At 42.6% G+C, this 16,603-nt stretch overlaps 1 protein-coding gene across 3 annotated transcripts in view; it reads right to left on the reverse strand.

Moving 5' to 3' along the window:
• Positions 1 to 1,531: 1,531 nt before the first annotated feature.
• Positions 1,532 to 16,603, reverse strand: part of LOC147433587 (membrane-anchored ubiquitin-fold protein 3-like) — a 38,912-nt gene continuing 23,840 nt past the window's right edge. For all 3 annotated transcript variants that reach the window (XM_086490259.1, XM_086490257.1, XM_086490261.1), the window contains one exon: positions 1,532 to 1,993. Coding sequence is in view for 1 of the 3 variants with exons in the window: in XM_086490261.1 (XP_086346387.1) it covers positions 1,938 to 1,993 (56 nt within the window). In the remaining 2 variants the exon portion in view is untranslated. The remainder of the gene's footprint in view (positions 1,994 to 16,603) is intronic.

Consider the following 16,603-nt stretch of genomic DNA (forward strand, 5'->3'; position numbering starts at 1 on the left):
GCCAGCCGTCCATTGTTGTTTCTAGCCCATCTACAAGCTCACCATATACAAACCAAAAAACACTACCATGTAGGACTAGAAACAACAATGCGGAGCCGACGAGAGGGACCTCTGATGTGCGGTTTCCCTCCCGCCTCCAACCAATCTCGCCCTTTCAACATTTGCACGAGGTAAGGTCTGCACAAGGGGGTCTGGCCTTCGTATCTCTCTCCCATAGACTATTGATCTGACACAGACGTTGAAATTGTCAATGCCGGCCATGTGCAACATCACTACGATAAGATCTTCAGCGTTATTTCTTGGTCGAGATGCTTCACCTAGAAAATGAAAAGATTCAGGCATGTAACCAACTCTTAAAACAATAACGGGCTTACCAGTTTCTCTTCCTCTTTTTTGCAGGTGAGCTTTCTATGTAGTCTCTCTCCTCCGTCAAGTTTCATCTCTGTAGTTTATCGCAATGTTGTTGCCTTCTACATGAGATATCTATATTGTAGTTTCTCTCTTCGTCAAGTTTCATCGCTGTATTTTATCTCAATGTTTTTTTGCTATCTTTCTCAACGCTGTTATTCATCGTTTTACTCTATTGTTTTCCTTTGCTTGTTTTCACTATCCTTTTCTATGTTGCCCAAGAGATGATGATCGAACAAGGGATATTTGCATCGGTAACTAGAGAAAGGCTCATAGATTTTATGCTTTTCAAAGCAGCATGCCATAGTCTCAACTCGATTCTCACATTTGATGAACGTGCAAAGAACCACGACGCAGACGAATGATACCCTAATGGAACTACTGCAGAACATGGAGAGGATGGATGTTGTTCTGATGCAAACGAATGATACTCTGATGAAACTGAAGGAGACCATGGAACAGACGGATACTAGCGTGATGAAACTGTTGAAGACGATGACAATGGCATGGAGCAGATGGATGATACTCTAATGCAGACGAATGATACTCTGATGGAGACCAACAGTTTTGTCAGGGTAGCATTCGTCTACTCCATGATCTCCTTCAATTTCATCAGTTTCACTTCAAAGGAAGCTAGCTTTTGTAACATAACTTTTTCTCTTTCATAACATAGCTTCGAAGGAAAAGCTCTGTTGCCCTTCTATGAATGGAATGAGTGCTCTCGACACTGTATCTCAAAATGAATGAATAATTTGCCAACGAAAAAACACCCACCGTCTTTCACCTCCTAAACTAGTTTTGTCAACATTTATGTCACAAGAAGGCACTTTACCAAATACATTAGTTGTGTAATGCTGGTGATTAAGCGCAATACTCATACTCTCAAACACATTACAAAACTGGTGTTAGAAAATTTGGCAACATATGGTACCCCTCTCACCAACACTAATGTTTTTTGCCTATTGCCAATATTCAAGGATTAAATTGCTTGCTCTGAAACGCACTCTTCCAGTTTCCTCCTCTAATGTCTCACACACACATACACACATCCACCAATCCCGAGAGAGAGAGAGAGAGAGAGAGAGAGAGAGAGAGGGGGGGGGGGGGGGAGAGCAAACCGTCGTCCCAGAATGAATACCATTTTATCACCGCCTGTTATTTCAGCAGGATGTCAGAGTGAATACAAAACAGAATGCACTCTTCTTCTCAAAGAGTAAAGTATTTAGCCAGCTTACATGCATCGAGAAAGCGCCAAAACATCTCCTTCGAGGTATTTGGTTCCAAACTAGTAAGTGTATGCTTGAAGCAAGTCTCACCTCACAAGGGACAGACACAAACTATTTACCAATGACGAAACAGTTGGCCCCAGAGCAATTATCAGGAATGCACACACAGCTGTTCTACCACACCTCTTCTATGTCACAGGGGAGTCCCCTGGTGTACAAATACTTCGAGCCAACTCTGAGCTTGAAGAGACTTGCTTGCTTTAGTCCTCATATCTAGATAGATACTTCACTCCATATGCACAACTAAAGAATGGTGCACAAACATTTGCTCTGCTTTGCCTTGTCTGATGTGTGCTTCTCTGCACCATAAACAGCAAGACCCGTTAGAATTGAAACAATGAAAGGTCAAAGGATTGAAACTTCTACCTCATTGTTTACTGTACTTTCTTTCACATAAGAACAGAATTGACTGCAGGTATTCACTAGACAACCCAACCATTTGAAGGATGTTCATTAACTTTTTGAATAGCCACTACAGACATCTAGTGAATTTGCCTAACATTTCTTCCTTTATTCACTTCGTACCCCTAAGCCAGATTCTGTTCACAAAGAACATTCCACTCTGTCAGGTTCTAATCAACATTGGAACATGTCCCGCTCTTTTTGGAGGTAAAGACAACATCGCCGTCTGTTAAGAAAGTTGATCTTCATATGTAGAGGCTGCTCACATTGTCAACGTTTTCGAAACAACGTCCTAAATGTTTCAGTGTTTTACAACGCACTTTTCAATAATTTACTCAATATAATGTTTGATGGTAAAAAAGCAGTGGATACCACTCCTACAGACAGAGAAAACATTTTGGAAGTTAAAAGAGTTGGGTGACTTCTCAAAATAAATATTTTTACTGCCTTCCCTTCTAATAAATAATGCAGCAAAACGGGCAATATTTGAATCCTAATGTTGAAATAAATTGATTGATCTACCCATAAATTGCATGTGATGGAGTCAGAATTTCCTTATCAAACTCCTCCTTCAACATAGAAGCGCCATAACCTGTTGCACGTACAGGTCTAGTGCATCAAGATTGTATTAAATGGTGGCACTCTTAAGCAATGCTTGACGGTGAGAGATGAGATCACGTCAAAGGGCTACACAGAGACACAATGCATTTACGAGGGAGAATGAACTTGAGATCCTCAACAGGCCTCATGACATCGACTAGTTCCTACGAGAGGAGAGGCATCAGAACTGCTCTTGATAGTACATCTTAAATGAGTCACTGCCCCTACCCAAAGTACTAAACGAGGAGTTAAGTCCTAAACGCAAGTGTGGAGTACTAAGGACCAAAGGCCCTTGCAATTCTGAAGTACTGGTACCACCCTCATATTCCTAACCAACTCCTTGCAAAAGCCTAAAGGACATATACAAGTCCAAGATGATAAGACAAATCGCCTAATCTGTGAAGATAAAAACAACAATTAAAGACTCGCTGTCCTTCTAACTAGTTCTAATGGTGCCTGCTTAATAGACGTGTGAACAGTGTTGTGAGAAAATTTCACAGATGGCAGAAACTTGTCCCATTTAGACTTTTGATCAGAGAGAGAGCATTTCAAGAAGTCTAAACACCTTTGAGTTGGTAATCTCTGACTGCCCATCAGTCTGTCGATGAAATGGCGAAGAGAACTTGAGTGTTGTACCCACATTCTCGCACACTGTTCTTTAAACAAACTTGTGAACCTGGGGTCTCTGGTAGATTTTAGCACTGCATGATATGTAAAGATTTGTGCAATAAACAGTTTAGCCAAATGATTGGTCTTTACTGTCTCGTCTATCAGTACGTCGTGGGCCTGCTTACTAAACTTATCTGCAATAGTCCACATGTCATCCTAGATCTTTCAAGCAGATCATTTTGTAGAGGATCTAGCCACATCCTTTGAGAAGGTTAAGGAGGCTTTGCAAGAGTCTCAAGACAGGCCTAGGAGAGCAACACATAAGCATCAATGGGACTTGCAGCTAAAGGAAGGAGATCCTCAAGTTCGAGAAGGCCAGATTAAGAAAGATGAAGGGAAGGAGAGGCTTTATCCAAAGCTAATGGACCCTCATAGAAGATCAACGATCTATGCTTCAGACTAACGTTGCCAGATCGTTGGAGAATTCACAATGCTTTTCACATGATTCTTCTACGACCTTTCGAAGGACAAGTGCCAGAGGAGTAACTAAAGATGGAAGAAACGGAGGAAATTCTTCAACTTGAAGAGATTCTAGTGCGCAAGGAAAGGAAATTGAAGGGAAAGTTGATCCGTAAATACTCGGTCAAGTTCAAGAACTACAACGCAGTGGATGGAGGACGACTTGGCAGATACTCCTTACTTGTTATAGCTTTACCTTGAAGCTTTTGAATTGGCAGCGACCTCTTCAAGAGAGGAGATCGATTCAGCCGTTGAGTCTTGTGCAGGGCCTGTTGCACAAGAAAACGCCACTCCTCTTGTGCAGTGCCTACACATGAGAAAAGACGAGTCCATTGTCACAAAAATGAGAATAGAGTTACATTTGTCTAACATTTTGGGTGTATTGGGCTGACATTACTCTTTCTTGGTGACATCTCTTGCACAGTACCGCATTTTAGCACTTAGGCATTTACTACGCGTGAACCACCTCTTAGAGTGCTTTTTATTAATAAGTGACTTTTCATTTACCCTTGTTGGAATGTAGGTAGGGCAAATGGCTAAATGACCTATAAAAGAAATCCTTTGGGCACCAGTAAAAGGCAGAGGAGTAGTGAAGGAGTCTCTCAAGAACCAAGCCGTACCAAGTGCCACAGGAACCAGCAATTCTCCATCAGCGTTTTCAGCCCAGCAAGATCACCATTTTCAGCCAGCATGATCAGCGTTTTCAGCCCAACAAGATCACCGTTTTCACCCAGGATGATCGCATGAGATTTCAGCCCTTAGGCTCGTCATGGTGGCAGACCCTAGCCATCGACATTGCTAATAGTTACCGGCATTCAGCCATAGAGGAGTCGTTGTCGTCGACATCGTCGTCGTCGACATAGAACCCAACAGTACCTCGTCGTCGACATCATCGTCATCGACATAGAACCCATCAATACCCCGACCTCGACATAGAATCTAGCAGTACCTCGTCATCTACATCATCGTCATCGACATAGAACCCTTCAATACCCCTCAGTACCCATCAGTACCCAGTAGTACCCAACATCCATTAGCATCAGCATCTCAATATTTAGCATCATTGTATCAGCATTGTACAAGAAATAAAGAAAGTACTTGCTTTGGCAGCCAGAACAGCTAAAACACGCGTTTTTTTAAGTAGAGTTCAAAATGGGACGTTTTAAAACGTTCGGTACGTTGCTTTGTTATAAAATGTGGGCAGTTTAAAGACTTTAATAAAAGTTGGCTTGTCCTAAAGTTTTAAAAGGTAATCAATTTCGCCAAAGTTACAAATGGTCTAAACAGTTTTTGTATAACTCCGTTAATTATTATAAATGGCAAAGAGGGTTTTTGACATTTGTGTACACTGTAAAGAATTGAAATTATCATTGACTGAGCAATGAGTTTAGGATTTACAGATGTCAACTTTCCATTTAATTATGTGCAACATTTGACTTCAATAAATTATATATCTTTGTGTGGACCCATATAATACATTTGACTTCAATAAATTATATATCTTTGTGTGGACCCATATAATACAATACTTGTAAAAAATATATATTTGAAAAAAACCGACGTATTTTATTTCTCGAAAAATACGTCTAGTACACGTATTAAACGCCCCATCCAATACCTTAGCTGCTATGCTGGCAACAAAGCAAGGGGGCCTTGAGGGTTTGAGACTTGACATTCGGTGTCGTCTCTCTCTCTCTCTCTCTCTCTCTCTCTCTCTCTCTCTCTCTCTCTCTCTCTCTCTCTCTCTCTCTCTCAGTTCAATTCAGTTCTTTCAAGTGAAGTAAAGTGTCCCTTGTGTTTGTGCAAAGTACTACATCTGAGCTAAATCTTTCAACACTTCCGCTACACCTGACATTGGTATAAGAGCTCTCTGTGTGCTTCGGCTTTGCAAACTCAAGGGAAGAACCCAAAGAAGAACCATCAAGAACCAAAATCCCAAGAACCCAAGCAAAACCAAGAACCTCTCCTTGGTTTTTTTGGGAAAGAATCTTCGAGTCCCGATCATGGACTTGTTAGCTCTCGTCTTCATTGCCATGTCTTTGAAGGACGATCGACATTGGATACACATTTATGACCTCTGTCTGTTTTGCAAGCGTAATCGAGGGGGATTACAATTCTTTCAAGAGGGGGGTATGTCACAAACTGATAATGTGGCACTGCTAACGTGGCAGTACAGACAACACAATAGTACGAATTTCCGAAGATTGCGCTGACATGCTAACGTGGCAACTGTACGAAGGTGCAATGTAAACACTGACCACACGAGTTGCTAGGTAGCTTTACTAATGTCGCAGAATACCAGCCGTGGTGACTCTGCCTTGCGAGAAAGTACGATCACCCGAATAGTCTTGTCGTGAAAACATTGCGGATGAAGTTGAAAGGTAAGGGTGCTCGGAAATAAGGGTGCTCGGAGGTATTTCCAAGGGTTGCTTGTCAGCGAAAGTGGATGCACGCTACATGCAAATGTGAATGCAAAAGAGGGTTGGGGATCCTTTCTCCAACTCCTTCCATATCCGCATAAGACGCAAGTAGATCGTTGACTCTTAAGTACCGACGCACTAGAGGAGACCAATCCAACACTTGCACAAAGACGACAGTCACTGAACATTCACGTCACATTCAAACCAAATCACATAGAATTCATGGAGATCTAAGACCATGATTCCTGGCAACGTATTTAGCAATCGCATCTAGATCCACATAGGACCTCACTGATGTCAGATTAACTAATCCATATTGCCATCGTGTCCATTGACTCTCAAGACAAAATGATTCAGTCATTTCGTCTTTCAAACCTGTACTCAAACACAATCACATGAGTGAGCAAAAAAATCAGATTCATCTCCGGGAATTCCCATGTCGAAGGACTTCTTGCATAAAGTCATCCAGTAGAATATATTGTCAGCACATCAGTATCCCTGAAGTCCAAAGGAAAATCATTACCTTTATTCCATCTGGGTAACCTGTGACAAAGGAGCGGAGTGACTCCCCTCTTGTACAGTCCCATCTGCACCAGATTCAACCCTGTTGATCCACGAGATCTCTCGGAATAGTCGAAGCTAGACCAAAAATCTCAAGGTAAAGTTCCAAATCTGAGGAGTATCTGCTAGGTCCTCCTCCATCCACTTCGCATACAATGCCGGATAGTTCTTGACTAAGAACCGCCGTTCACTTTACCTTTCTCTTTCCTTTCCTAGTGAGCCAGTATCTGTTCCGGAACGAGTATCTCCTCACTCTCTTCCACTTGAGGTTGCTCCTCAGGCTCCCTGTCAACTGGCACCTCACCCTTGAAAATTTTCAACAGACTCACATGAAAAGCATTGTGAATCTTCCAAGTTTTTGGCAACTTCAATCTGAAGGATACATCATTTATCTTCTCTTGAATCAGAAAAGGACCATAGCCATTCTTAGCTTTGAAAAATCGACTCCTTTCCTTTTCGTTTGCCTTCTCAAACCGTAAAGAGCACCCAATCATCTTCTTTCACTGCAAGTCGCGTCGAATTTTGTCGGCTGCCCTCTTATGCCGTGCTTGAAACTTCTCAAGAGCCTCATGCACCTTGGCATAAAGCAATATCCAGATCTAGATCATACTGATCTGTTTCAAAAATCTTATCCTAGGTCTGAGGAATTCTCTGACTACCAACTGATTCCCTTTTTCCTTTCTTTCCTTGTGCCCAAGGACCTGTGGATAGCTTCTTTAGCTTCCCATATCCATTGGCACGTCACTCTCGATCATCGAAACCCTAAGACGCACTGTCATCTGATCCTCTTTCTCTGGAATCCTTTGATGAACTTGCATCTAGTTCCCTTAGTTCATTGGAACCTTCGGATCTGCTACCATATGATTCTCCAGAATCCTCCAATGAGCTGTCATCCGGTTCCCCTAATTCATTCTTTTCAATCTGACGGACTCTTGCATTGTTGAGGTGGATACTATCTTGTTCGTAAGATAAGTCAATGAGCCGGCATGCCTTCCAAATCGTTCCTTAGCATGTTGCATAAGTCTTTGAATAGAGTCAGACTTCTGGTTTAGACAATAGTCTCGAATCTCTTTTAGCAAACCGCAACAAAACCGCTCAATTTGGTATTTCAAAGTAATCTTCCAAAACGAAGACAGTAGCAAAATAAGTATCCTAAAACCTCTTGCAGTAATCATCCAATGTATCGTTCTCAATCATTTTCAAGTGATGCCAAGCCGTGATGACATTTGTTGCATATATATCTGATATCCAATTTGATGTGAAAATTGTCTTGAATTTTAACCACGTTGCAGGTGCTTCTTTGCGTAACAATAGAGTAGACCACCATGTCTATACAGTTCCTTTCAAGTAAGATGCCGCCTTTTGCACCTTGGAATGTTTTGAGAACCGTCCTCCAGAGAAGGCGATGTCAAACTTGTACAAATTCAAGGGCTCGATGGGTGTCCTTGTAGCCTGAAAACGTCTCAAATCTGCCCGCCTGACTCTCTTTCTTGAACTCCTTGGTTTTCTTGTTGATCTGGTCACTGTCAAAAGAGGACAAACTCTCCTCCTCTAAACGGCTAGGTGGCCTTCCATGCCTTCTAGACCTTTTTTCAAAGATCTACTTCAAAAGAATCTTGTCTTTCGTGCTTAGAAATAAAAGAACCTTCTTAGCACCCTCAATACTTCAAACGGCGCCTTCTTCGTGTGTTGTAGGCAAACTCCACCAGGGGCAAATACTTTTCCCATTAAGTCTTCTGATTCGAAGTATAAGACTTCAACAAATCCAAAACCATTGAATTTGCTATCTCAAATTGCCCATCTATTTGCGGGTGGAACGAGGACGAGAATTGCAACCACGTGCCAATGTTCTCCCAGATTGCCCTCTGTAACAAAGTAGTAAACCGGGGATCTCTGTCCGAAGCAATAGACTCAGGCATGCCATATATTAGAAATCTGTGAGAAACAAATTCGCCAAATGATTGGAGTGGGCCTGTTTACTGAATCTGTAGATGACTGTCCAAATGCCATCATGTCCACTTTGAGTCTGGGGAAGATCAAACATAAAATCCATGGCAATGTTCTCCCAAGGACAGGAGGGTATGGATAAAGGCTGTAGAAATCCTCGTGCCTTATGCTAGTCAAACTTGACCTTTTGGCATACTAAGCAACTGCGAACAAACTCGTCCACAGCCAGTAAAAGTAACGCTCAACACCCTTCAAGGTGGTATCTATGCCACAGTGGCCAGAAAAAGGTGGACAATAGTACTCTGTCAAAACCTTTTCCCTCAAAGGCTGTGTAACACACAACATCGTTTTCCGCATCAAATAGTCGTCCCGTATGGAATAGCTTGCAACTAGCTCCACATTTTGTATCCACTGAAAGATGTCTGCAAAGTCAGGATCGACGGCGTACTAATCTGTCATATCTTCGAAGCTTCAATGATGTATCGCGGAAATAGCCAAAACCAAGGGCTTCCAAGACAATGCATCTGCCACAAAGTTTTTTTTGTCCGTAAACATGGACTATCTGAAAGTGAAATTGTGACAAGATGTCAGCCCACCACATCTGCTTCCCCGAAAGCTGCTTCTGCGCGACAAGAAGTAGCATAAAATGTGCTAATCTGTAAAGACTGTAAAGTCGGCTTCAAGAAGATAGTGTCACCATTGCGTAACAGCATTGATAACTTCCAAAAGCTCTTTCTCATAAATCTGTGCAACCATTTCGGACATAAAAACATCCTGCTCTCATAAGCAATTACAGTAAACTTCAAATGGCTTTTGCAAGTCTAGTAAGGCCAACACGGGTCCAACAGTCAGCTTTTCTTCGAGTGTCTCAAAGGCTGGAATCTCTGTCGATCCCCAAGTAAAAAAAGAACTTCATCTGAGTCAGCATATGCAAAGGAGAAGCTATCTCTGGAAATTTTCAAATGAACCACCGATAACATGAGTGCAAGCTCAGATAAGCTTCGAACCTCATGAGCATTCTTCAAATCGGGCCAATAACTAATAATCTCAATTTTGACCGGCTCCATCTTTACCCCTATTGTTGAGACACTGTGTCCCAAGAAATGTATCTCATGCAAGAAAACCTCGCTCTTTTTTGCATTTATAACCAACTTATGCTTCCGCAATGCCTGGAAAACTTGCAACAGGTGGTGTCTGTGTTTTGCTTCATTCTTGGAGAAGACGACAATGTTGTCAAAGAAAGTACCTACAAATGATCGGTACTCTCTGAAAATGCTATCTATCATGCGGTTGAATGTAGCCGAAGCATTCGTGAGGCCACATGGCATCACCAAATATTCGAAAAAAACAAAAGTCGTTGTTGTGTAGACCTCTCTAGTAGCAATTCGGATCTAATGATAACCACTCTTCAGATCAATTCGACAAGTAGAACCCTGAAGTCTGTTGAGTATATCCTCAATCCTCCAAATGGGGAAATCTATTCTAGTTCATTATTTCTTTATTTTGGGCTCGGCTAACTCTATAAGGTGGCCAGTTTGGTGGTATACTACCAGGAATCAATCATGTGATCTTCACGACGTGAAGGAGGCAACTCGCCTGGTACACCCTCAGAGAAACAATCAGCCTAAGCTTGTAGAAAAATCTTGTCGTTCCTTTTCGAGGTCAACATATTTGACCTTTGTTCATCATTCAGTTCTTTCAAGAAGATCGAATAAATAAAAAGATTGGATTTCATCAAATGGTACGGACTCGCCTTTCAGTTTTACATCAAGTGCAATCTCTTTGCCCTTCTAATTCTTCAAGATCGCTTTCCCTGCCCTATAATGGACCACCGCACTGTTCTTGGGGAACCAAGGGATTTCTCGGAGGACGTCATACCCTTCCAAAGGGATGATGTAAAAGTCCTTGTGTCCTAAATACCCCTAACAATGCAAACGTAGTTTGCCGATGACAGGTGTAATGCCAACATCCCGTCCGGGTTCCGCGAGAACAACCTCGGCCTGTGGCCCCATGCCCTTGGGCGTAATTCCAAATCGAGCCACCAATTCAGTTGAAGTTGATGGCTTCTCCATCAAAGAAGTTAAGAGCTTCCTGGTCTCGCACTTTGCCCCATGTTGTGCAAAGTTCGGTATTTTTCGTTCATCTAATCAAGGTCGACAGTCCCCACAAAATCTGGTACCAATCCTGCTTTCATGTTTCCTTTTCTTCTGCGCTCGACTGCTGCACTATAACTCTCTCTGGCTTATCTTCTAGTGGTCCTCTCGTTCATCTTCGTTTCAAGAGTTCTGTCCAACTCTTTCTACAAGTACAGGTTCCACTTTTCTACACTCGTCTGTCCTTTCAGCTTTCCTCTTGTCTTGAGAGGAGCATCAACGGCCTCACGCCATCTTGAGTAAATCTCATCAATCGGGTAATTCTTTAGGTGTTTCGCAAACCTCGAGTCTCTGGAGTACTTGATCAATCTTTTCACACACGTGTCAACCTGCAATTGACGCTTGTACTTCGCTGTGGCAAACTTTTCCGCCGAAAAATTTGCTCAAATCTTCATTCTTTTCTTCAGTTCTTGCGCCGGATTTCAACTTTTTTTTTTCTACGTACCCACTGAGAAGAGTTCTCTGTCATATTCTGCGAGAGAACCCATGTGTAATCTGGAGTTCTTTATGGCTTATGCCCTGTACGACATAGAGATGAAGATGGAAGCGCGCCTGATGCGTGGGTGGGAGTGGCTAATAAGTCCGAGGTCGAGAAACGAGATTCTTTCACAAAAACCTGCATGTGCTGCAAAAAGGATCCGGTCCTCCGTAGAAGAAGAATCTTTATGAGATCTGATACCACTGTAACAGGCTTGGACACTTCAAGCGTGAAATAAATAGCAACACACGAATAGAAACTTCAAAAATCATTGAACTTTAATAGAGAAAGAGAGAGAGTCCACACGGCCCGACGGAGTTCCGTGGCCAAAGGTATTGGCCCCAAAGTCTAGAGTCCCTTTCGGTATTTTTTTATCATTAATCATTGCAAAGTACAACTCTCAAAGGACCTCTGCTCTCAGACTCTGCATCAAGATGCTTTGCAGAGTGAGGCCCCAACGGCTCTTATAAATTTACAAGGGATGCCAAAAGCAGAGCACCAAAAGCAGTTAAACTCAGAAGCAACTTGTTCCAAAATCATCTGGTCCCAAAACTGTCAAAAGCAGCCAGCGCAAATTACGGAATTCCGTATAGCCTGCCACGTAGCATGCCAACGCAAAATGCGGAGGTCAATACAGCTGCCACGTCAGCATGAGAACGCAATCTTCGAAAATTCATACTATTTGTGTTGTCAGTACTGCCACGTCGACAATGCCACGTTATCAATTTGTGACACCAATAGAAGGCAGAGGAGCAGTGAAGGAGCCTCTCAACAACCAAGCTGTACCAAGTGCCACAGGAACCAACAGTTCTCCATCAGCGTTTTCAGCCCAGCAAGATTAGTGTTGTCAGCCATCATAATGGCATCAGATTTCAACTCTGTAACAAACTTGGACACTCCAAGCCAAGATTCTACCACGACACAGCAGAGATTCACTTCAAAACAGTTCACAGTTCACAATTGATCAACACGGCCCGGCGGAGTTCCGTGCCTAGAGATATTGGCCCCAAAGACTTGCGCCCCTTTCGGTATTTCTATTTATATTAATCTATGTTCAAAGTACAAGAGAGTAGGCAGGCGCTCACTCTCAGACTCTACGTCTAGATACTCAAAGTTGTGAGGGCCCTGTCCACTTATTTATAAGTTTACAAGGGATGCCCAAAAAGCAGAGCCCCAAAAGCAATCAATTTTAAAAGCCTCTTAAATAAAGTAGCTGGCCCAAAAGCTTCAAAAATCAGCCAGCATAAATCTGGTATTTTTGTACAACAACGCAAAAAGTGGCATTCCGTACAGCTTTGCCACGTTAGCACTGCAGCGCAAAAAGCCAGACTGCCATACTATTTGTCAGCGGAATTTTCGGGACTGCCACGTCATTCTGTCCCCGCATTTTTCGGTGCTCCCAGCCGGGTATGTGTGTGTATGCTCTGCTGCCCCATGTCTAGGGCCATGCCACGTCACCAGTTTGTGACATACCCCCTCTTGAAAGCATTGTAATCACCCTCAATTACGATTGCAAAACAGACAAAGGCCATAAACTCTCTTAGCAAACACTGACTATTAGTACCGACGCACTAGGAAAACACATCTAGCACATGTATCAATCAATAGTCACATCACAGGACATCACATCACAAATCACATTCAACAATCATTCCAATCTCAGACCATGATTAATCGACAACGCATTTATCAATCGCATCTAGATCCACTCGGGACTTCATAGACCCACACTGTGTTCTCGGGAGATCAATAATAAATTTTTTGCAATACTTTCCCAGGGGCAGGTGGGTCTGGGTAAAGGCTGTAACAATCCCTGTGCTTTATGCCTGTCAAGCATGACCTTCTGGCATACCAAGCAACTGCGTACAAAATCGTCCACGTCCTTGAGTCTCGGCCAAAAGAAGTATCTCTCCACACCTTTCAAGGTGGTAGCAATGCCGCGATGACCCATAAATGGTGGACAGTGGCATTCGATTAAAACCTTTTCCCTCAATGGCTGTATAACACAACATTGTTTTCTTCATCAAGTAGCCATCTCGAATGGAATATCCCGCTACTACCTCCCCATTCCGTATACGAGTAAAAATATCTACAAAATCTGTATCTATGGCATACTGATCGACCATATCCTCGAAGCTCCTATGATTTATCGCGAAAATAGCCAGAACCAATGGCTTCCAAGACAAAGCATCTGCCACCAAGTTCTTCTATCCCTGCACATGGACAATCTGGAAGTGGAACTGTGACAAGATGTTCGCCCACCGCATTGGCTTTTTTCGATAGCTGGAAGTAGCGTAAACTCTAGTGATCTATGAAGACCGAAAATCGGCTCCGAGTAGGTAATGTCGCCACTGAGTAAGAGCATGGATAACCGCCAAAAGCTCTTTCTCATATATCTGTGTTGTCAACTCCGGCCTTGAGAACAATCGGCTCTCGTAGGCAATGACATGGCCTTCTTGCATTAAGACCGCACCCAGACTACGACCACAAGCATCACAATATACTTCGAATGACTTCTGCAAATCTGGCAGAGTCAAAATTGGTCTTATAGTCAATGTCTGTTTCAATGTTTGAAAGGCAATCACCTCTGTGGATCCCCACAAGAAAGGGACTCCTTTCTGTGTCAAGATATGCAAAGGGGAAGCAACCTCTGCAAACTTTCTAATGAACCACCGTTAGTAAGAACATAAGCCCAAGAAGCTTCTAACTTCATGGACATTCTTCAAATCAGGCCAATTACGAATAGTCTCTATCTTGGCCGAGTCCATCTGCACTCCTGGTGCTGAGACGATGTGTCCCAAAAAGCATATCTCAGGTAGGCAGAATTCACTTTTCTTTGCATTAATCACCAACTTGTGATCTCGTAATGCCTGAAAGACCTGTAGCAGATGTTCTCTATGTTCTGCCTCATCCTTGGAGAAGACTATTATGTCATCAAAGAAAGTGGCCACCAAAGATCTGACTCTCTGAAAATCTTGTCCACTATTCGGTTAAAAGTCGCTGCAGCATTTGTAAGCCCAAAAGGCATCACCAAAAACTCAAATAAACCGAAGGTCGTCCGAAAAGCTGCCTTGTATACATCTCCCAGCACGATTCGGATATGATGATATCCGCTCTTCAAATCGATCCTGCTGAAACAAGAGGATCCCAAAATATCATCGATCCTGGGAATCGGAAATCTGTTCTTGATGGTGATTTCGTTGAAAGCTCTATAATCAATGCACATTCTCCAAGATATGTCTTTCTTCAAAACTAACACCGGAGAGCAGTAAGGTGAAGTACTCGGTTGGACAAGACCCTTTTCCATAATTTCTTCATTCTGGGCTTGCCTCACACGATAAGGTGGCCGGTTCGGTGGTGTGCTTCCAGGTATCAAATCAATGGTATAATACTCAAAACGAGCTCGTGGCAACTCGCCTGGCAGGCCCTCTGAAAAGCAATTGGCATGAGTGGAGAAAATCTTGGCGGTCTTTATCAAGGTCAAAACATATTCAACCTTCAATCATTATTCAATTCTCTCCAAAAAATCAAGGAAAGAAGCTGAATTTCATCAAGTACAATCTCTGTGCCCTCCATTTGTCAAAGTCGCTTACTATTGTAAATGGCAGTCCTTTCACACTTGTTGATGCATTGTATGTACATGGGATCAAGAAGAATCTTTTGCTTGTATCTGCACTTGCTAGACTTGGACTTCTAGTCATGTTTGTGGATGACAGATGTACAGTACATGATCTCACTTTTGGTGATGAAATTGTTGCATCTGGCATTTTATGCCGTGGGCTGTATAAGCTCACTTTGTATAACAAGTGTGGGTAAAATTTTGCAACTGTAATTGTGTATTCTAAGGCTATTTCAGATGCAAAACTTTGGCATGCACGTTTTGGACATTTGAATTTTGTCAGTTTGTTGTGTTTGCAAAAATCTGATATGGTTGCTTCTTTGCCACTTCTTGAAGCACCTATCAAACATGTTTGTGAAGGCTGTATTTTGGATAAGATGTAGCGTTCTAAGTTTCCAAAGGATGGTTCAGTTAGGGCCAGCCCGATAGTCAACCACAACATTGCTCTTTTGGTACCAAGGGATTTCGAGGAGGACGTCACAACCTCCAAAGGGCATTACGTAGAAGTCCTCGTGCCCTAAACATCCCTGACATTGCAAACAAAGTTTGCCAATGATCGGTGTAATGGCATCATCCCGTCCAGGTGCCGCTAGAACGACCGCCGCCTGTGGCCTCAGCCTGTCGAGCGTAATGCCGCCAATTCAAGTGAAAAGAAGTTGGCCTTGGCTCCTCCATCATAGAAAATGAGGACTTCCTGTTCTTTCACTTTGCCCTAGGTGCGGCAAAGTTTATACTTTTGTCCATCTGATTTGGTTCGGGCCCCACGCAATGTGGTACCAGTTCTGTTTTCATTTTCCTTTTCTGCCACATTCCTCTGCTGCTCTAGAAATCTCTGGCCTGTCTTCAGTCTGTTCTTGCTGTGCCTTTTGGGGGCACTTTGCGGAGATTTGCCAAGTTCTCCGCATCCAAAACACTTCTCCTCTTTGAGATAGATAAACCTTTCTCTAAGAGTCTGCCAAGGACATGTATCTTTCTTTTCTTTGTTCTGAGAACTCTTTCTCTTTCTACTTCCATTTTTAGAAGTCTGTTGGGTTCTCTGAGTCAAGATCTCATCAGTGGGGTAAATCAAATTTCTGGAATGTATCGCAAAACCCCGTTTCACATGACCCATCAATTCTTGAATAGAATTCAAATTTTGTTCCAAGCAGTAGTCTCAAATCTCTGTAGGAAGTGCGCAGTAAAAACCGCTCAATCTGTTCCTTAAACAAGACCTTCGTAAATGAAGAGGCTGGTAAAAAAGAGTTCCAAAATCATTCCCAATAAGATTCCAAAGAATCTCCCTTGGTCATCCGAAGATGATTCCAAGCAGTTTGTATATCTTGTTCATACTCCCGAGTCAGCCAAGAAGAAATAAAAAGCCTTTTGAAGTTCAACCATTTAATCAGAGCTTCCTTTCTCAGCAGAAGAGTGGACCACCATGTTCGAGCATCTCGGAACCCAGCAAAGGATTCAAATTTAATCTACTGTCCACCTTCTTTAAATTCTTTTGTTGTCCTGCTCTTGTCTTCGAGGAAGTCATATTGGTTGGATCTGTAGAAGTGCTTCTTTTCAAGAGTGCTTGTCCATGTCTTTTTGCGAATACAGGTTCCGCTTTTCTGCAC

Source organism: Adiantum capillus-veneris, chromosome 19, assembly GCF_014529385.1.
Source record: "Adiantum capillus-veneris isolate H3 chromosome 19, ASM1452938v2, whole genome shotgun sequence".
Taxonomy (NCBI): domain Eukaryota; kingdom Viridiplantae; phylum Streptophyta; class Polypodiopsida; order Polypodiales; family Pteridaceae; genus Adiantum; species Adiantum capillus-veneris.